This window comes from Rhea pennata, chromosome 1, assembly GCF_028389875.1.
Source record: "Rhea pennata isolate bPtePen1 chromosome 1, bPtePen1.pri, whole genome shotgun sequence".
In the NCBI taxonomy this organism is placed as follows: domain Eukaryota; kingdom Metazoa; phylum Chordata; class Aves; order Rheiformes; family Rheidae; genus Rhea; species Rhea pennata.
Window position 1 is genome coordinate 88785180 of NC_084663.1, and position 21182 is coordinate 88806361.

Sequence of the window (21182 nt, forward strand, 5' to 3'; positions counted from 1 at the left end):
TTGAAAGCGTGTAGTGGTTTTTTTGTTTTTAATAAAAAAAAATATAGCTTGGTTTCTTTCCCAGATTACTTCATTGATGTTTATAGCATAACCACACAAACAGTTTCATCAGCATGATTTAGTAAGTGATGAATTATGGTAGTAGGCACAGGAACAAGCTGCTGGGGTGTGTGGGAGACTTCTTAATCTGACTTTGCTACCAGAGAAAAGCAACATGCAACTGCACAATCAACTCTATGTGGAATGAGTAAGTTAGGAGCCCTAACCATGTAGCATTTTTTCCTACAAAAAATCTGATTTGCAACTGTGGTTGCTGTGACAGCAGCAGTAGATAGTTATGCAGCTTTCATGAAGCTCAGTACTGCCTTTTCAGGTACCTTATCATTGTTTAAGGTGCAAACATGGAATAAACAGTTAAAAAAATGCTGATTTGTTGCAGTAGGGTATAATGATAGATTATTCAGTTCCTGTAACATTATTTTATTCTTCTGGAAAGCTTGTTTGTGACAGTGAGTTGCTATCTTGCCCTGATAGGAAGTGTAGAAGATAGATTGTGTATATGCTCAAAATGACTTGTTATGTTCATGTTGTCCCTGTGGATGTTAAAAACTGAAATAACAGGCAGCAGAGAATATATTTCACTTCACAAGCACACATTCTGCCAGCTTGTCACTCCATGCTTGCAAGGGATGTTTTAGTGCTGAAGCAGATCCGCCATACTGGAGATGGTAGTGACGTTCGCGGAACCCTGGAGCTCAGCTTGGCTGTTGGAAGCTTACAAGCGATGAGCATCTGTGTACTAAACGATTCTTGTTGTAAAGGAAGAAATCTTAACTGCTTTATTTCTCTCACAATCAGACAGATTTAGGACGTGACGCAATGCTGCAAGGTGCTTTTTGAAAGATGGATTGCCTGGGTTAGTGTTTTGTGTTAAATGTGGCTATGGATTCCTCTCTTAAATTGAGTGTATTTTGCAGATGATGTTGCATTGATCTGTCACAGCTGTGTTGCTTCTCTGATTTCCCTATCTGAAAGGGCAAATGGTAGGAGGATGAGTTTTGAAATCGAAAGGAGTAATTTACACCTATTGAAACCCAGTACATACTTAATTTATTTCTAATGTTTAAAGATGGCAAAGTAGTCTTCACAGGATGCCTTTTTTCTTTTCTTTTTTTCTAATTGTATGAAAATCTCCTAATTTCAAACTGTAGTTCTGGTAGATGTTCTACTAGCGATGTTTCTTAGATTAGTGTGAAGAGCTAGACACTTGGTTTACAGTCAGTTTGCAAACACTAATCAGAGAGGAGAGTATATTCTTATCTCAGCCACGGGTATTTCTATCTTAATATATCAAGAAAGTAATTGACTTTGAGGTTTTAAGAAATGGCCACACAGTTAATTTGCGGGTGCTATTTTGATTGTTGTATAAGCAGCTTGCTGTGTCTAAGTCTTTAAGGCCCCAGCCCCTGAAATGACTGAAGGTTCTCTCTCCTTAGGCTACTATTTCTTATGCTATAATAAAATGCCTTGGGTTTCCACTCTTGAGGCATAATTTCATGCTTAGATTCTTTAGTGATGAAGGGGCATTCTAAAGTGCTTAGAATTATGGAATTAACCAATCTGTATTCATACTATATAACTATGATTCTGTCTAAGTGATCATTTAAAACTGACTTTCTGGGGAATAATTCTGCTGCTGTGGCAAATGAACTAGAGGTAAAAAGAGGTGATGATGCATCATTGGGATAGATGAGGATCAATCATTAAATTAAAAGACCTGCCTTTGTATAATTTTAGTATTGCCATAATCTTTGGCATTGGCAAGGAGATGAGCTTGACTTAAGATATGAATGTTTCCCAACCATCTAATTTTGATGAACCCACACTTTACCCCCTCTGGTGATGAGTAATATGTATAAAAATGTCCAAAGCCTTTTCTCTGTTCCTTCATTTGTGATGCGGGCATCTTCAGCCACCATATGTTATTTTTAGTAGTATGCATCTGCAACATCAACTTTCAGACTCTATAGATCTGGCAAATTCAAAGGGCTACAATTGGACTAAAAAGTGTGTTGTGTTTTCATGTGAGTTTACAGAGTGAACAAATCTCAAAAAATTATTAGTAATTCCAGAAGTGTGTTTAAATTCAATTGCATTTCACTACTTAAAAGGAGATACTTGGAAAAGAGCTATTTATTTGCGTGCTGAATTGCAGTCCTGTTCAATTTATCAAGTATCTAAAGTGAAATATTAGATGTCTCCTTATATTAGAGAAAAATATAAGAGCTTTTCTAGAGAAAAAGCTTTCTATTCAGAATAATGTTCTTATTAAGGAAAATGTCTGTTTTGGAATAAGTCTGTATCTAAACTGAAACACAGGAGTACTTTTCCGGGTGCCCCCTCCCCAAACTTTTAGAGATGATGAGTCTCTGTTTGGCTTCACTGAAATTTTTCTATGTAAGCTTAGGAGTTTGCAATTCATTGTCTTAGCCACAGTGCCAGACTGTAGTTTCTCACTCAGTCTTACCTCAGTGTGGGTTTATGCATGACTGCCTGCTACTGTGGAAAAGAACTGTTCAAGCCTTTACTTCCTTCTTCCCAAAATGCAGGCATCTGAGCATATTCTGTATACTTCATTTCGATCTTGTTTTAGTGAGAATTACTTTCTCCTTAACTTTCTAAGAGGAACACTACTTGATTTTTATCATACATAACTCATACAAGATTTTTCGTCTTACTTTATTCAGTCTTTTTTTGAAGGTGTCTGCCAGTTTTAAATGCTGTTGTTCCTATCTAACCCTAAAGTGAGAGCTGGCTTTCTGAATACACTGAAGACTAGTTCTGTGTAATGAAGGATGCTTGATGCCTTCTAGTCTCCTAGTATGCTCATGCCTTTGCTTTCCTGAACCTTCTGAACAGGTCTATCACTACTTGCTACTGACGATGTTTAGATAAAATTTCATCTTTCCAGCAGATATCTCTAAAGCATGTCAGTGTGAGGACTGTCACTACTTAGACCTTTACAAAACTGGCTGATGGGTTGTGCACATCATAGCTTCAGATCTTGGGCTGGGTGTGCAAAGTTGCAAAGAAAAATTCAGAGCTACTGCCTCTGGTTTGGGAAGTTCAAGACATGTAGCTGGGGGCTGGGACAGTATTCAGAGTTCAGTTGGTACTATGAGTTTGTCCTGCTTTATATTCTTCCTTAAGCACTTACCATTGGCTGCTGTAAGAGACAGAGAAAATGGAATAGGTGAAGCTGTGCTGTGGCTCTTTGCTATCTGAACCTTCCTAATAAAGGAAATGTATCCTTCAAAGTGCTTTACTTGTTTGTTATTTGCTCTCAGCTGAGCTAGGTAAATAAACTGTGGTCTGCAGAAGAACATGAGACAGCATCTCTGTCTTTGCCCTCCTCTTAAATGGGATAGGGCTTGCACTTGTTGAAAGCAACCTCCTTACCTGTAGCAAGGTGAAGCATTGTCATTCTCCCCTGTGAACAGCAATGAAGAAATAGGCTCCATTATCTCCTTCTAGAATGGATATCTTCTGCATGTACCCTGGAATCTTGGCGTCATAATGCTTGTTTTTTCTTGCTTAAGATTCCTAGAATGAGGCATGTATATAAGAAGAAAAGGAAGAACAAGCAGTGATGACCCCTCAAAGTTTCTTTACTCTTCCTTGAAAGAGAATCAAGCTTCTAATCAGGAAAACGTGTGCTGCTGGCAGGAAGGCCTCAGGTAGTTTCATACAGATTCGGCACAGCAACACTTTAGATGCTCGTAATGTATGTCACTTCTGGGTAAGTATGTAACTATTGCAGACAGGCCTGTATAATTTCTCAAAATTTGGTGCCTCGAATTTCTAGGCTTATTTTCTACCTGATACCACTTGTCTTCTGTTTTTTAAGGTTTTCAGAAGTGACACTTGTTTTTCTCTGGCCTGGAATCTCTGGCCCAGAGAATGGGCAAAAGCTATGCTGCAGAACTTTTACAGAGGAGATTTTGGTAAAACAATACTGCTCTCTTCTCCCTACTTCCAGATGTCTGTTTTAGGTTTTCAAACTCTAGCAGTCTTCCTCAATAAACGGTTGCATCAACTGTTGCATGAACAGTTTTGGAAACTTCAGCCATTGTGTAGACGTTGTCATTAAAAGCCTTAATATATTGCCTTGTGTGTTGGTAGAAGGGAATTCGGTCTCTAGATGTGTGAGCCCATCCTCATGATGTGATATATATTCTTTTTCTACTTGTAGAGAAAACTGATTCCTGCTGTATAGGGTTTTAGTAAAATCTGTATATTGCAATAAAATATTTGGAAGCATGTTGTGCAGTTTGAATTATATTGCCATCCTTAAACTGGGATCTACTTTGCTGAAGTAGATGCATTGTTTAAGAGCAGAAAAATTGAATTCATTAATGGATTTAGGAAGCTGCAGGAAAAAATAACCCTTTTTATTAGTTGAGGTATGCATTTTAAGGCTACATAGTTGCTGTCCAGAATATGTCTGTACTGGTAAAACGCAACTCCTTTATGCCGTATTTCAAGAATTATTCAGCTGTTTGAGCTTGCATTTCACTTTGAGGAAGCAATGTAGGCACCCAGCTTCTGTAACTGGGTTAGCTCAAGCCTGCAGTTTCATGGTTACTTCAGCCTCACTGATAATGCAGGCCATCATGAAGAAGGATGGTTCAGTCCTTAATGTCCACTTTCATCCCTTTCCTGTGCCAGCCTTAACACTAATATTGCTGTGAGGTGAACTAGAACAGGGAGTTTTATCTGTCAAAAATCTGGTTTTTGAGATCTAAAACTAACACAAAGTAGTGTGTGGTGTAAAAGAAGGAATGAGACGGCCAGGACAATCTTTCTGAGGGCAGTTTCTTTTCCAAGCTGCAGCACTATGGTGGCTTGAGTCAAAGGTGTGGTTTCATGTTATAGTTGATGTGATTTATCTGGAAGTATAGCCAAGGAGGAACAGTCTTGCTCTCCATTCCTCTCCATGTCAGATCTAACCACTGCATATCCTCAAGATGAGTTGGCTTGACTTAACTGTTTTGAGACTTGTTTTATTTTGGAGATGTGTTCCTTTGTCAGATCAGTAAGCTAACCTGACTCAACCTGAGGCTATAAGATGGCCAGATCTACTATGGGAGAAGCATGAAGGTGGGAAATATGACCATTTCTTCTGGCGGTAGCCCATACTTTGATCAGATTATGTATAATGTTCAAATGAGCTGCAGTTTCCCTAATCAACATAGATTTTTGGAAACCCTGTCCAGCATTTAGTTCTCTTACTCCCTCTTGTACCACTATTTTTATTACTTTTTCTAAAAAAAAAAAAATAATAAAAAGCTTAGATATCTAGTTTCTAAAATGCTACATCATCTGTAGTAAGACCTTTTTCACTAAGATAGCTATTCCTGCTATGGAGAATACCTGCATTATGTTGATTGTATGCCTAGAGTTTCTCAGTGTTAACTGAGAAAATGTTATCCTTAAATTCAAATCCATCCTTAGCCTAAACTGACTTGTTTTGTGCTGTTCTGTGCTGTTCTATGGTGTAATCTAAAGGACTGGTGACTGTTTGCCTCTAAGGTTGCATAGTCTCTTATAGCTGAACAGCATTCTGCAGCATGAGCTGGACGATGCTGGACAACTTGAATTTGGTTTCTACAGAAATTACTCTAGTGTCCCTTTGACCTATAGAATAGCATACAGCTACAAGTCACAGTTTAACATACAAACTAGCTATTTGTTCACCTGCACACTTCACTTCTTGATTCTCTCTCTCTCTCTCTCTCTCTCTCTCTCTTTTTTTTTTTTCCCACTGTACTTCCCACATGAGGCAGATGGTGATTCTGAGCTGATGGCCATTTTCTTACTCCTCCTCTTCCAGTGTTAAGATAGTTATGAAAGGCTTTCATTTGATACCTAGCTTCATCTGTCTGTCTCTCTGGATCTTGGCTGCAACATCAGACTCTGAGCAATCTTTGTTTCTTGCTGTGCTTTCGTGCAGACTCTTTATTCTCTCTATAGTTTGAACTCTGGTTCTCCAATTCTGAGAAACAACATGACAAGTATGTACTGTAATGCTGTCCTACTTCAGTAAAGTTGGAGAGAAAGAAAGCATATGAGGTTCTAGCAGGGCAGAAAACAAACTGTGTGGTACTTGGCAGTAGCAAAATAGAGACATCATAAAGCAGAAGAACTCTAGACATTTGAGGAGGACATTTTATAGATTTGAACCTCTGGCCTCCTACTGGAAAAGGGGAGATAGGTTTGGTCTTCTCCTCTCTGCAGATTCGAGGAGATGCTGCTTCTCCTTGTGGCTGAGTTTTCAAGGCTATCTACTTTATCAATAAATATAGAAATTGCTTTTTAACACAAAAGTTGAAAGTCCTGGGTTGCAGTGTTTGCAACAAAGATTGAATGCTGTGGGAGATACCACAGCTGCGTAAGAAGTGGGATCCTGCCGAAGAGATTGCTGCAGCTGTGGAAGGGCATGCTTTGCCCTGCTCCTTCTCCCACAACTCCAATGTCTGGCAGCAGTTGCAGAGACCAGGGAGGAGTGCCCACAGGCTCTGGCCGGGCTGCCTGCAGTAGCAGTGAATGCAAGTGCTTCACACACTTGGAGAGCTCCTTTGGTTTGACGGCTTGCTGCCCTATGCTGATGAAGCAGTCTTGCTCCAGGATCTTCTCTCTCTTTGAATCTGTGTTCCTGCTTCTCTCTACTTTTGCTCTTTTTAGTATGGTTCTGATGATGATCCTGCTTTTCTTTGTTTTGTCTTATTTTTTTCTTCTTTGCTCTTCCTTACCTTCACTTTTTTCTTCTTTTTTTAGCCTGTTTCCTTTAAGTTTTTTTTTTTTCCTTTCTCCTTTCCTTTCTTCTGAAATAACTGTGGCACTTGCCTGGAACAACTGCCCATTATGTCCTTTCCTCTCTCAGGGATCTGCCGCCTCAGCCTGCGGCTGGCTGGCTACTCTTTAGGCTAGACTGGGGCACTACAGGGCAGGAGCTGTCTCTTACTCCCTGTACTGTGCCTAGCACAGGGGGGTCCTATTGATGGTTCATACTTAAGCACTGCTGTAACAAGCATGATTGCAAGCTTTATTATTTAAATACCAAGAGAATAACAGAGACTCCCCCTAAAACGTATTAAGATGTTCTTAATTTATGCAAGTGTGTAGTAGGGAGAGTCATGGTAACTTGCAGCTATTGCAGACTGCTGTTCTGTGGGTTTTGCTCAGCTGTACAGACTTATACAATAGAAACCTCTTAATGGATGCAAAGAGATGATAAAAATGAAGAAACACTGATGATCGCTGTTCTCGGGGATCAGAGAAGTATTTGGCTAGGTGACTTACAAGCATTTTAGTTGGATTCAAAAGCTGTAATATATGCGATTAAAGCTGAGCCAGGGCAGCCTACAGCATGTAAAGGTCTTTTAATTAAGTGGTTTATTAGAAACTACTTTTGTGTAAAGGTTTATAGCTCATCCCAGGTATTTAAATGGCATGATTGTAAATGCTGTAGGAGTTTCCAGATGTGTGCTATTTATCAGTTGTTAGTTCTGGAGAAAAAGGTTGTGGAGTCTCTGACAGTCCTCTGAAAGTGAGTGCGTTAGTAGGTGTCCGGTGATGGATTTTCTGTATTGACATTGCTAGAAGGTGCTGATAGACTTGTTAAGGGCCAGCTACCGAATGACACAAACAAGTGGGTAAATAGGATCTATTTGTAGCTTGGGGTTCTCTGGTCTGCTGTCATGGCTCAGTTATAGGGGTTTCATAAGGTATTGTGCATCAGCTGAGTTGCTATAGTTGTCTTTGACAAATATTTGCTAAATCGTGTTCCCTGATGATATAAGAGGGAGCAACAGCTAAAGGAGACTTCAGATAAGAAATCCTAGAGCTATATACTTCTTGGGCTGAGTCTGAATTTCTCAGCTAGCAATTAAGAAAGCTGTATAGCAAGGGGGCTATATAGTCATAAGCTCATGCTAAAAGAGTGTTGTCATGCTGTTGCTCTTACTCCCACGCTTCCTTGTTCTGACTGTAACAACCTATAAGCTGTTTAGGGCAGGAATGACTTACCTGTGATTACAAAAATGAATGCTGTTACAATCACATCAATACTTACTTCATAATCCATGGAATCACCTTACCTACGCTTGATCTGTAAAGCCAGGTAGCTTTTGAGGAGTGTATGGGGAGGTGTATGTGGAGAGAAGAGAACAGCAAGAGTACCTACTAAAAATAAGTCGTTATCAAGTACGAGACCGCTTATGAAATGCCAGCAGCAGCCAGTGTTTAGATTAACTTAATTGTATGTACCTTTTCCAAAGCAGAAATTTAAATATAAGCATTCAGCTGGATGTTTTGTGTAGGTAGCAAAAGATTTTCTTCTAATGTTGCTTCCTAAGGTAATAGGACATTTTTTTTTCTCTCCCAACTCCTGTGTTAACTGCAGCTTTGCAGCTTGGCAAAGTTGGTTGTTGGGTGTTTTTTTTTTTTTTTTTTTTTTTCTTTCTCTGCTTAGAAACTTACTGTGGAGTCCTGTGTTTGCCATGCCATGACAGAAATACCAGGATGTCTTAAATTTGACAGTCTCTCCCAAGAGACTACTCCAAGTAACCCGTGTTACTGAGAGAGAATGTTAACCCAAGCCTTAGATGTGTCTCAGAAAGGTGTGGGCACCAGCTTATGCAGTGGTAGGAAGGAAGGCTTTAGTGAAATGCATTTTTTCTTCCAACATTGCAAGTGAACATCCCTTTTGAATTCAGCTGGTTGGTTCATAAGTCAGTGAACTGGTAACCTGTTAACCTGTTGGTCTTTGGTGGCCAATTTAAGCAGCCGGTTGTTACGATCTGTTCTGCCACAGTTGGATCCAGAAAAGGTCACCTGATGGCCAAAATTGATAGATATCTGAGGAAGCTGTCAGAGTCCTTTCCTTCCTTTCCCCTCTTGTGGTGTTTGTTTTTTGAGAAATTGTTCCAAGTAAAGTTGATGGTGGGGAAGACTAGCACACCTGCATTGTGAATGCTCTGTTGTATTTGCCTTTACTGCTTGGGTTAAGATCTAAACGCCTGTGGAAAGTAAATGCCTTACAGCTTAACATGACCCTTGAATGACTGTTTAACAAGCCTATCACGTGAATATTCCTAGACCTGAGTATCTTGTTCATTTTTTATTGCGATCTCAATACTAAGCTTTAAGGAAACTGTATGGCTCCTCCAAAAATTCTATTACCTCCTCTAATGAGAGACTTAAACTTCAGTGACATTTGGAATGACTGAACTGAGAAGCAGTATATCTCGATGCTGTTCCTTTAGGTGAATGTTAGATTTTTACCAACAGACCAATAATACGACCAAGTTGTCCCTGCTTCTTGATCTTACTTTATACGTACTTTACATCAGATATAGGGATATGAGGCAGGTCATTACCTGTCACAGTTTCTGGAAAGTCTGTTCAGTTTCTCGTTCTGTTTCCTGTGACATATGACATCAAAAAAAGCATGAGCGCAAAGGTCGTTTGACTTGCATACTACTTCACTTTCATAATAAAGTTGTTTGATTTCTCAGCTATTACTGCTCGTTTTACAGTGGTGGTGCAGTCTATTTTATGATACTGGCAACTTTACTTCTTAGTTCTCCAGTTTTCAGATGTCTCCTACATATTCTTAACACTTAGTTCTTTGAATTTGTATTAGAAATTGAAGAAAATCATAGAATCAGTAAGGTTGGAAGGAGAGGAAGCAACAGTTCTAACAGTTCTTTTAGGCTGCAGCTTTTGCCACCTTCAATGTTTTGAAATTGATTGATATCTAAAAGCATTACCAACGTTTGGTGCATGTGGAATGAATATTTGCTTTTTTTCCCCCTCACTTCCTGTGTTTCTGGACAGAGGCAAAGGAACCTTTGAATTCAGGACCAAGTATTTTAAAAACCTTTTGCTTTAGTGGTCATTGAGTGACATGGCATTGCTGCTGAAATTCATCCTGATGATTTGTCTCTGTATTGAATAGAAGTGAATTGTCACATTATGATTAGTCACAGCTATAACTTGATCATTACCAATAAAACCAGTGAAAAAATGTTTCACTTTTGCATCACTTATCACCTTATTCTGTTTTTGTTTAAATTGGATGAAGATTTTGGTGGTTGCGGAAAGCGGCATATTCAGTATTGTGCTATGATACCATTGCATTACTGCTGTGTAGAAAGAGCTGGTTTATGTAAATATTGAACCTCTCTGACCTTAAGACCCAGAGATCATTGTGTTCATCTAGTGCGGGCCTTCTTATTTCAAGTCTAATAGTGGTGGTTAAGCTTTGTATGCTTTAGAAAAGATTGCAGTCTAAAATAAAAATCCATTTTGCAGAAATCACAACTTTCAGAATTTTTCAAAAACATTTGCCTCATTGCTAGACTCCCCCACTCAAATCTGTCCCAAACTTGGGCAATTTCTATTTCTAGTCATTATGTGCAATATCTTTACCTAAAGATCAGAGCCCTCTCTGATATTCTGTTCCCTAAATGGGTAGTTTTTAGATATAATCAAGCCATCATCCAGCTCTGTTGTAGACTTAAATGGATTGAACTCTTAGTCTCACTCAAAGTAATGTATTTTCTGACTTTTTTTATAATGTCTGTGGTTTCTTTCTGAATCTCTCTAGTGTTTTGAATTATCACGTCTGAATTTTAGATACCAGAAATGAGCATGCTATTCCAGTAGCTGTCACATGGATGCCAAGTAGTGGGGGAGGACTAATGTTCCCTTGCCTATATGTCCGCAGATTGCTTTAGCTCTTAGCAGCAGTATAATTTTGGCATTCCTGTCTGTTCCCCTGACTGTCAGGATGCATTTCAAGTCAGAATTGATGCTTCTTTGGGTGGAATTAGTTGGTTTGATGGCATGGCTTATTGTCTTGGTTCCTAGATCCCTCCGTTTGCCTTGTGCCTAGCTCCATGAGGGGGAGGCCACCTGTTTTTTCGTTTTCTCCACTGTATATAGCTCTCCCAATCTTGTTTCTTACAACTTCATTGCTTCTCTTTCAGATTGCTGTTAGAAGCAATAAAGAGTGCAGGGCCAAGAATTAATGTCAGTGGAGCCTCCTGTTGTTCTTAAATCACAGTTATGTTGAAAGTAACAGGCTGGTGAATTCTAATTTGATTATTAATTGTCTTTCGTTCTGTATACTTGTTCCTTCCTTAATTCAGGATGTGTTAAGTCAGAAGCCTTACAGAAGTCATAGTGCTTTTGCATCAATGTTGTTTTTTTTTCTTTTTTTCCAAATGAGCCTCTAATTTCTTCAGAAGTGTCGAGCCAGACCATATAGACTCTATAAACCACATTGCTGTTTGTGTTAATTATTACAGTAGCTAGCATGGTATTTAATTTGAGGTTGTCCTTAAACTTGTAGAATCATAATTACCTGAGTTATCCCATTCATCTTTGAAAAATCTGTGAGTTCTGATACTTATTAAAAAACATCCTCACTACTTGGACTTCTTAGCTAGCTCTTCTAAAAATCCTTGGATACAGATTGTGAGATTCTTCTGATCTTAAGTAACGTCTGATGGCTGCTCTTTATTACAGTATTCAGTTACAGTCAAGAAGTCAGATGACACTTCCTGTGCCAAAACCAGCATATATATTTATTGAATACTTCTGTCTTCTGTGGATTGATGATTGACACACTTAAGATTTTTGTTTGAGCTTTGACCTGAGTTATTTTTGAAATTCCAAGGATTCCTTTTGTTTGGTGTAAATTAAAAAAAAAAAAAAAAGTCATTGTATTTTGTTAGACTTTTGGCTTTGATTCCCAGAGTTTCTGTTTCTATCCTTGTACACTTATTTCTGTTTTTTACTCTGAATCCAACTAGGTAACATTCATGCAGTTTGCTGATGAAGAAGGGGAGATGTCTAGTAAAACAGTCCATAAGTACAATTTTTGTACGTTCTTCCCTGTATTGGCTTGTAATTACTGGCCTTTTGTGAAATTAGCCATTTTAAAAAAAGTACTACGTATGCATGTTACCATTTCAAACTTATATGCATAAGCAGTATGAACATTAAACGAACTATATGCAGAATATAATCGTGATGTCATAAAAATCAATGAAGTGCCACAAAATTGCCTTTATTGTATGTTGGAAGGTGGTTAGAAATCTGTGATTTGGAAATGTTATTTCTGCTGCTGACAGCATATTTCATGCGTTGCTCTCATTGGAGATTATTCCAGCAGGTGATGACATCAAACCTCCTTCTCATTTTCCTTACCAAGCCCAGATGCCTAAGCAGCCAAGTGGTGTGTTTCATAATGTTGTCTGATGATCTGCATCAAATGCTGGCAGATAACTTTTTGTATGCTATTAAGATACTTGTTTCACAAAGTATTTGGATCTTTTGACCTTTTAGATTATCGATAACTGAAAAAATGCAGTTTTGATAGACTTCGTCTCCTTTTGGTCACTCATTTTTTCTATAGATAGTTGTGACAGCTGCTGGTTGTAACCTATTTCAATTGGCAGAGGCTAGAGCCAGCAGTGTAAGGTTTCAAGGGAAGTGTCTTGTTGAGCATCCAGCAAATTAAGATGAAAGTACAGAGAAGATTTGGACTTGGGAAGGGGAGAAGTGGTCAGTATTGACTTATATGATGCCACACATTAATTGGGAAGTAGCACGGAGAATTAAAATGGATCAAAGAGGACTTTTGAATTAAGTGGAGGCAGACACCTACATGACTTCAGACACTCTAGAAAGCGTGTTGTAGTCCTGTGAGATTTTTCTTATAAGACTTTAAACAACCTAATTAATATTTAGTGGAAGCTGTTTGTGTGTGCATGCCAGCAAAAGAGGAGTATAGCAATTGAAGGAGGGATACAAGAGGACTTGGGTACAGTCAAAAGAAAGAACAAATGGAGGAATTTGTAGACAGTACAAAGGCTTATGAGGTTACATTTGAAGTAGGAAGAAAGCAGCTCTAAACATCCTATTAATTCTTTGTTTCTTCTCTTCAAAACATAAATAAGAGGAGGAAGGAGGAAGAGAGTTCATATGCAGTTGAAAGAAGTAAAGAATCATAGACCTCTGAGTATGTGTGCATTAATGTGCATTCATACTGCTTAGTCAGGAACTGAACAGCTGGGAGGGATGTAGGACAGACATAATTTTGGACTTTCTCCAAGACCATTCATTAGTATGTATGAGGGGAGTTCAGATCAATTGCTGAGGAAGTCTTTCATCGTGTCTTCAGGCTAAAGTGAATTTTATTGACTGACAGCTACATTTAGGCACTAACAAAGAGCATACGTGCAGTATATTTGTAGAAGGGCTTGCTCAGAGCTAGCAGTAGGAATCTGCAGCAGGTGTGATGTTTCTGTGAGGAAATACTTGTCTGGTAGTAAAACCTACTGCCTCACCTGGGTAAACGTTACCAGATTTTTTTTTTTTCTTCCCTGGAAGCATCTCTTCCCAACTGTAAGAATCTTTCATTGAGTAACATTGATGCAATTTAATTTTTGTTTAATCATTTGATGAGCTTTATAACAGAGCATGCAATTGAATATATCCAGCTTTTTTTTGAGTGCATGAAATGGAATTAATACTGAGCTTGAAAGGGTAGGTGATCATAGGCATTGGATAAAATGCGGACATGAGCCATGCTAAAATTTTACAAACATACTGGAAAATTGAGTTAGAGCTTACACGAGTGTTCTAATGAACTATGCTCTTGTAAATGGCATATGTTCTTTCTTCCTGGAAAGCGATCAGTATTCTCCACTTTCAGACCACTAACTTTACCTCATGCGAGTGATTTGTCCCTTGTAGTAGTCACATGCTGCAAGATGGGAAGTGAGCTGGGAAGATCAGAGCATTTGGGAATTAGGATGTCTGGATTTTGTTTCAGGAGCACATCTGACTTCTGAAATAACCTCTTCTTCAGGAGCACCTGCAAATACTGCTTCACTGATATTAAATGGACATAGGGAAATGCTTTGAGGGAGCTGGATGAAATGTACCAAGCGCAAATACAAGGGCATTATAATGTGATAGCTGTTTATTTTCCGTGCTTCTGTCGTGGATGTTAATAAGGCTGTTTGCCTAGATGACGGCTGTACAGTCACATGAGTTTGCTTTTTTGTTACAGTAAAGCTAGGTCATATTGCAGTCAGCACCAGAAGTCAGCTTCTACCGGACAAATAGGAGTGACTGTTCTGATGTGAGCTGTGCTTTGAAAGCTGTTTAATATTTTGGTTTTTGGTCCTTCCTTCCTTCCTTAGTTCTTCAGTTTAATGTTTTAGTTCTGTTGTAGACGTTTTACAATCGGAGGTGTTACAAGCATTGTGAGCTTGACAATGCCCGTCTCTCCAGTGGGGCCAGCAAGTCTGGCGCTTTGAAACCAAGGCAGAGGTAAAGCAGATGGAATGAAAACTGTTCTGGCTTGTCAAGGGCCTGCTTGAGGTGTGACGCTTCTTGGTCTTTGCTGTTCTTCGGAGTCTGGAAGGTAGTGCAGATCGCTGGAAAAGGGTGTTTCCTTTTGACTAGTTCTCATCATGCTGAAACCAAAACCAGTATTTTTTTTCAGAGCTATTTAATTTCGTTCATTTCTACATTGTTCAGCTGGCAAGTCAACTCTTGCTGTCCAAACATTAAAAACTGAGATAGCTCTATTAAGGGATTTATGAACAGTACCTGCATGTAAATGAAGCAGTGAGTGGCAGAAAGGGGCTGAATAGCCTCTGGATTGGATACAAATATGTATTGTTTGTAATGTGTAGTGGGATGCTTTGTTGTCCAAATTCAAAACTGTAAAAGGTGCAAAGTGACTTTCTACCCCTACAGTCCTTCAGTTTCAGCTGCTCGATAGTGGAATACAGGCTTGGAGTTTGGCATTTTGGAGTCCTTATGGTGACTTTTGTGGATAGCTCTACAGAAGTGTTGTTCGTTCAAAGCAGGAGAAGGGAGAAACGTGGGATACTTGTGATCTGTAACAATCTGATAGAGAATCAAAGTAATTCTTGGTTTAGCTAACTTTGAAGTGTCGGTGCCTCTATTTCTAAGCACTATAGATTTTAACACATTTAGGAGTTGTTTTTCCAAGGATTCAAGGAAACAGTGAAAAGTTGACTGGGCTCCCATCCGGGCCTCTCTGAACTGTGGAGAAATTGGCCGCGGAGCCTGCTGTAGTGCCCTGCTGGAAGGAGCCTCCTGCGGTGGCCAGAAATTCAGGGTTTGCTTTTGTGGTAGAAGAGATCCCTCAGCGGCTTCTGGCTCTCGACAGTGTTCTTTGAGCAGGTTTCTTGATACCAAGTGCTTCAAATCTCAAGCAACATTGCCAGAAATGAGTTTTCTTCTACCTCTAAGACTTAAGTAGTTATTCTGAGGGAGTGAGGGGAGTACCTGATTTACAGTAATCTCAGTACTCTGGCCTTGTAGCCAAAAAGCACACATGTACATGTACACGTACACGTAGGGTGGTTACCTTTTAAATGACAAAGATTGTTGCAGTAAAACGGTTGCCACCTATTTATATACAGTGAGTTGGAAAGCTAATCATAGAATAGCCAGACAAATGAAGTAGAGAGTGTCATCACAATTACGCTTTCAACTTGTTCACCAAAAAAGGATTTTATGTTTTTTCCTCTTCCTTGCTTCTTTCCACTTTTACTTACCATAACGGGAAGGCAAATTTTCTACGCGGCTTTATTCTGTTTCCCTTCATTCTTCCCTCTCTCTGTCTCTGAGCAGGAACTGATCTTCTTTTCCTTTCTTTGTTTTTTCTCTTTTCTTTTTCTCTCTTAAAATCTGTAAATCTGCTTCTCTCCCTAGAAATGTTTTGGGGAAGGGATGTATCTGCTGTGTGTTGCTTGCCAGATAATTGGCACCATTTGCAGTAATGTGCTTTATTTAAAAATTGTTTGTTTCATGGAGTAGTTGGATGCATGAAAGCGAACTGTTAAGGACTTAAAAGCTAATTTAAGAGATGAGTTAATGAGTTAATGTGGGTTTTTCAAGAGCAAATCATGTCAAATCAACCTACTTTTCTGTCCTTACGGATGCAGGAGTAGTAGTATATGAGTATATCTTGACTTTTCAATGTTCAAACTAATGTTCTCATGAGTAGCCTAGGAAAGCAGCAGTCTACTTAAAAGCCCTAGAAGGGGATGCACGGTTCGTTGGTGATTTTGTTTAAGTGCAACTCTTAAGTGGTTCAAGGTAAAGTTAGGTTGGTATATTTAATGGGGTTATGCAAAGTCTTTCAACAGTCTCACAGGCTTCACTATTTTTCAGTGATTTCTTAGGGATACTCTGTATTCCAACATGAAATGCGTTTCCTGCTGTGGTGACTCCAAGTGTTGTGAAGAATGTTACAAGCTGGCAGAGTAGTGTTAAGTACTGTTGGCTGTAGTTCACTTGGGGCAAATATTGAATATTAGGTTTTGATAAGAATAACCAGGTGTGTGGGTAGAAAGTGGAAGATGATTGGCCAGGCAGCAGTTTTGCAGAACTGCGTATGGGTTCACAAACTGAACATAAGTTGACCAGATTGTAGCGTTGCAATACCTGCAAATGTTATGCTGGGATGTGCAAACAAATATGGTGCAAGTCAGAGACAAAAAGTCACCAGGTTTCTGGGCAGAGCAGAAGTAAATTTTGTCTGCAGTGTCTTGTTTTTGGGTACTGTATCTGAGAGATCTTAACTGCAAAGGGGCAGATCCCTAAAAAGAAATAGCATCTTCAGTGTGGTAGCTTCCTTTGCAACAGTCCTTTGCATATTTGAGAGGAAGGGGAGAAGAAACTAAGCTATTTTCCTTGCTTTCTGGAAGTAAAACAAGGAGTGATTTGCCTGAACTGCAGTGAAGGTGATTTGAGTTATGTATTAGAAAAATTGTTGTGAGGGCATGAGTAATGGTGTACTGGAAGGGACTCCCCGGGGTCAGTGTGGAAGGAAGCTTAATAATAAACAGAGGGGACGGATGTCTCTTGAGTGCAGGTTATGTGCAGTTGGAGAATGATTGTTGTGGAACACCGAGTTACTGCTGAGGGGTTTTTTGCAGCCCCTTTTGATTCTCTAACCGGAACCATCATAACTGAAGGACTGTAAATGCCCAGCATGTGCTTGCAAAATGTCTAAAACCTGGAATTGTCTTATTATGAACAAACTCAGACTTTGAACCAGCAGAAGCACCACTGGTGATAACAGTGGTGCTCACAGTAGGCAGTGGTGGCTTTGCCTTTCTATGGGGAGGTGGTTGCACCAGTACGAGTGAACGTGTGGCTGGCTCCTGGCAGCTGAAGTTGGTCCACAGTCTGTCTGCACCTACGTGCACTGTGTGGGGTCTGTCGGTGTCTTGGATCTCAAGTGCGCGCCCCTATCTGCTCTCGTTCACGTCAAGATGTGAGCAAAGTGTGCGTTGTCGTCCTCGTGCTCCCTTCTTGCCATCAGTGCCTCCCTTTACAAGGAAGCTCAGGTGGGGAAGAAAGAGCAGAAATGGGCTGCGCTCCAGCAGGCTCTGAATCAGCTGGGAGCGGGATGGTGCCCTGTGACACAAAGCCTGGGTTTCCCGGCAGGTGCCCATAGCCAGCCTTGACACAGCTTTTACTTCCAAATGTGGGCACGTTGAAGCTTTATGTGCAGGCGGGTTTGTAGCAAGCTTTGTCAATGCTGTTGTATGCCTATAAAGGAAGGAGGACTGATCTGCAGGCTGTGCTGGCAGTTTAGTGGCTTCAATTAGAGGAGAATATGAGGAAATGGTTTGATGTTTGATTTTGATAATATAAACAACATTATATTTAATGCCACTTACGTTAATCAGATATAAAAATTAGTACTCTTTATCTTGGCCACACATCATATTCTGAAGACTGAGCTGTTTGCCTCTGGAAAAGGGAATGTTTTTATTACAGTGATCTAAATGAAAATTTGTCTCTACTAAATATATTTCATTAAAAAATATGCTCAATGTTTTATTTGTGTTTTGAGGCTTTTTTCCTCTATTATATTGAACTATATGTGCTGATTTAAATTTTTGCTTTTCTCTCTTCTGTTTTAGTCTTGTTGATTGGTGGTCCTGCTTATGGATGTGTTCTGATTATCTCCTTATCTTTTGATTCCCAGGAGACAAAGATGGCAGCAAAGTGACTACAGTAGTGGCAACTCCTGGACAAGGTCCAGACCGACCACAAGAAGTTAGCTACACAGACACCAAGGTGATTGGAAATGGATCTTTTGGTGTTGTATATCAAGCCAAACTCTGTGATTCAGGAGAGCTTGTGGCCATTAAGAAAGTCCTGCAGGATAAAAGATTTAAGGTGAGACTGTGTACAACTTATAATACTCTTCATGAATGTTATCTCATTTTCCATTTCTTTGATGGCAAACTTTTTTCTTAATTATTTGCTTTGGAGCACAGAAATGCAAGCGAAACTTTCAAGACCAAAGATTAAACAGATGGTTTGTGATAAGTGGATTTAGTTTAACTTGAAAATCAGTGAGTCACTGCTGTTATGTTTATTTGGATTACTGCAAAACAGGAAGCTAAAAGTCCTGGTTTGATGCTGTGGTGCTGTTCCTGGTCCCAGACTAGATTCCTGAAACAATGAAATGGGGATCAAAGGAAAAGCTTTTCTTAAACTTACTTTATTCTACCATAGATTCTTCTCCAGTTGTTATTTATTAAGTTTCTGGTAGGTACAGAGCTTTTGGGCTTTTTTCTTGATTGTTGTATCTACAAAGTAGAAGGCTGCTTTTGAGTAAATCAGAAAGGCCCCAGGCCAAGCGAGAAGGTAACAAATAGTGAGCCCAGGACAGTTTGGGCTGAAGGAGAGTTACTTCCCTTGGTGCCATGATTTATAACTGTATCTATTCTGGCAGCTTTACTGGATTAGTGAATCTTTTTTTTCTAAATAACAAGCAGCCTTCCAAAAAATTACACTTATATCTGGATGATATTTGAAACAAAGTTAAGGATCACCAGTAAGCTAATCACTGCTATTATGTCTTGTGCCAGGAGAACATAAAGGGTTTCATTGCTTTCCTTTGTGGTCAAGTGGCCCGCAGATAAACTTGCGCAAGCTGTGGATGGTGACAAAGCTATTGGTTTTAGCATCTAAAATCAAAAGCATGGGATTAGAGTAGCATCTGGAGGCCAGAGCTTCTGCACAGAAGTGTGAGGACAATAGGTAGAGAAGGTGCCACCAGTAGTCTTGTTCGCATGGTCCTGACATGGAAACTTTAGAGCTTAGAAATAGAAAATCAAAGCATGTATAAAGTTGCCAATTCAGAACTCTCATTTGTGATTTGATACCTATTGTTAGTTGCAGAAATGTATCTGAAGGCTAGTAGATGACATTTTTACCGTTTTTTCATTTTTTTTTTTCAGTAATACTTCATGCACAGTTAGCTTTACTGATGATAGCTGGAATTTATATCCTGTTTTGGTACCAAGATCGTTCTTCTAAAGTGTTTTGAGGAAACTCGTGTTTAGCTTTTCCTTAGGCCTTGAAATAGATGCTGCCATCACCACAGGCATCAGCATGTCAGAGACATTAAGTAAAGAGTGGAAGGTATTTTTAAATCAACCGAAGACGTGCAGTGTTTTTTAATTTGTACTTGAGAAAGGTGTGTTAACTTTTTGTATTATTCTTATCTGTTAGTTCCTGAATTGTGTATGTGTTAAAGGTAGTAATTGGTATTGGGGAAAAACGCATTACAGTGCAAGAACAGTTTAGGTTATAAGAATCTGAGAGAGAGAGGAAAGGTTGAAGCTCTAAACTAGTCATACTTAAAAAGAGTTATTTGATCTCTTATTGTGTAGTTTTAGGTGGAAGACTAGTTCATTTCTCTTACCGGTGCCTTGCTGCTTTGACGTCAGCTAGTGCTTTAGAGCAAAATCTTTGATTTTACAGCCTCTGTACTCTGATGACTTTGAGGTTGTGCATGATGTGGAAGTGAAAATTTGGCCCAGCGTCTTAGTTTCTGCTCATCATGTACCATCAATACTGCGAGTTTATGGTGTCTTAAAAGTTATTCCTGAATCAGTAATGGACAACTAGAATAAAATGGCTAGCTTTGATTTTTCTTTCAATAATTGATTCAGTGACACTTTGACTAAATATCATTTTAATTTGGAGTGTTTCTTTAAGCAATTAGAAGAAACATGAATAGTAGCACTCTTTCCACTATTAAAAAAAAAAAAGTCATGAAATCTAAAGGCAGGGTGATTCCTCTTGACTCTGAACTAATTGCTCATGAATGATGCACATAAACTGAGAATGTCACCTATGTGGAGGCTTTAAAACGTCTAGATGGAAGTAGTAATAGATGCATGTGTAGGTTTATAGGTATATAGGATTAATCAAAAATATATATTTAAAAAAAATCTTAATTTGCTTGGGTTATTTATGCAGTAGTAGCCAGGTTGTGCGTTTTGTCATGTTCTTACCACAAACTTGTATCCCAGCTGTATGACCTCTTCCACCTTTGTCCTCAGCTCCCTGTTTTCTCCTAGCCTTCCTCTGTGTAGTGCTCCCTTTCTCAGCCTTTCTTTTCACATTCTGATTTGGAAGTGCGTGTTCTCCTGGCTGAAGGTGTAAATTCCTGTATGTTACCACTGAGGTTAGACGAAAGCCTCTGCCTGGGCAGATTTGGAAACTGGAGACCTCTACCTTATATCAAGAATAGCACACAATTACTTCAGAGTATGCTACTCTCTGGGAACATCTGATATAGGTTATAAGTAGAGGATCAGATGTTTTCTCTGTTAAACAGGAACTTCTGAATGTGTGTTGGCCCTACAGTTAGTCTGTAGCTTAGAAATGGACCATCTCTCCTGTTCAAAGAGCTTAATTGGAGTATGTAGCTGGGTTGGGCTGTTGCCACCCCAGCATGGCAGCATCAGTGACTAGAGATCCTGCAGAAATCAGCTACTTGCTATTTGCCAGTGAGAATAACGAGGAAAACCCTATCATAAACAGTGGGAAGTGACAGTAGTGTGGGGGTTGTGTTTTTTGTTGGTGGTGTTTTATTTTTTTAATCAATGTTGTCAACTTCTAAGGGAATAGAGGGAACTAACGCTTCAGAAACACGTCTGCACTAGTCCCAGTAGTGGAGATGCATCAGGAAGAGTTATGTGTGGAAGTTGCTTTCTGGAGTGTGGACCATCAGTGAAATTTTCAGA

The 21182-nt window shown here is 39.3% G+C and overlaps 1 protein-coding gene across 3 annotated transcripts in view; it reads left to right on the forward strand.

The window, feature by feature from the left end:
- GSK3B (glycogen synthase kinase 3 beta) overlaps positions 1-21182 on the forward strand; it is a 156925-nt gene that overhangs the window by 40767 nt on the left and 94976 nt on the right. For all 3 annotated transcript variants that reach the window (XM_062595146.1, XM_062595129.1, XM_062595138.1), the window contains exon 2: positions 18122-18315. In XM_062595146.1, the coding sequence (XP_062451130.1) occupies positions 18122-18315 (194 nt within the window). The remainder of the gene's footprint in view (positions 1-18121; positions 18316-21182) is intronic.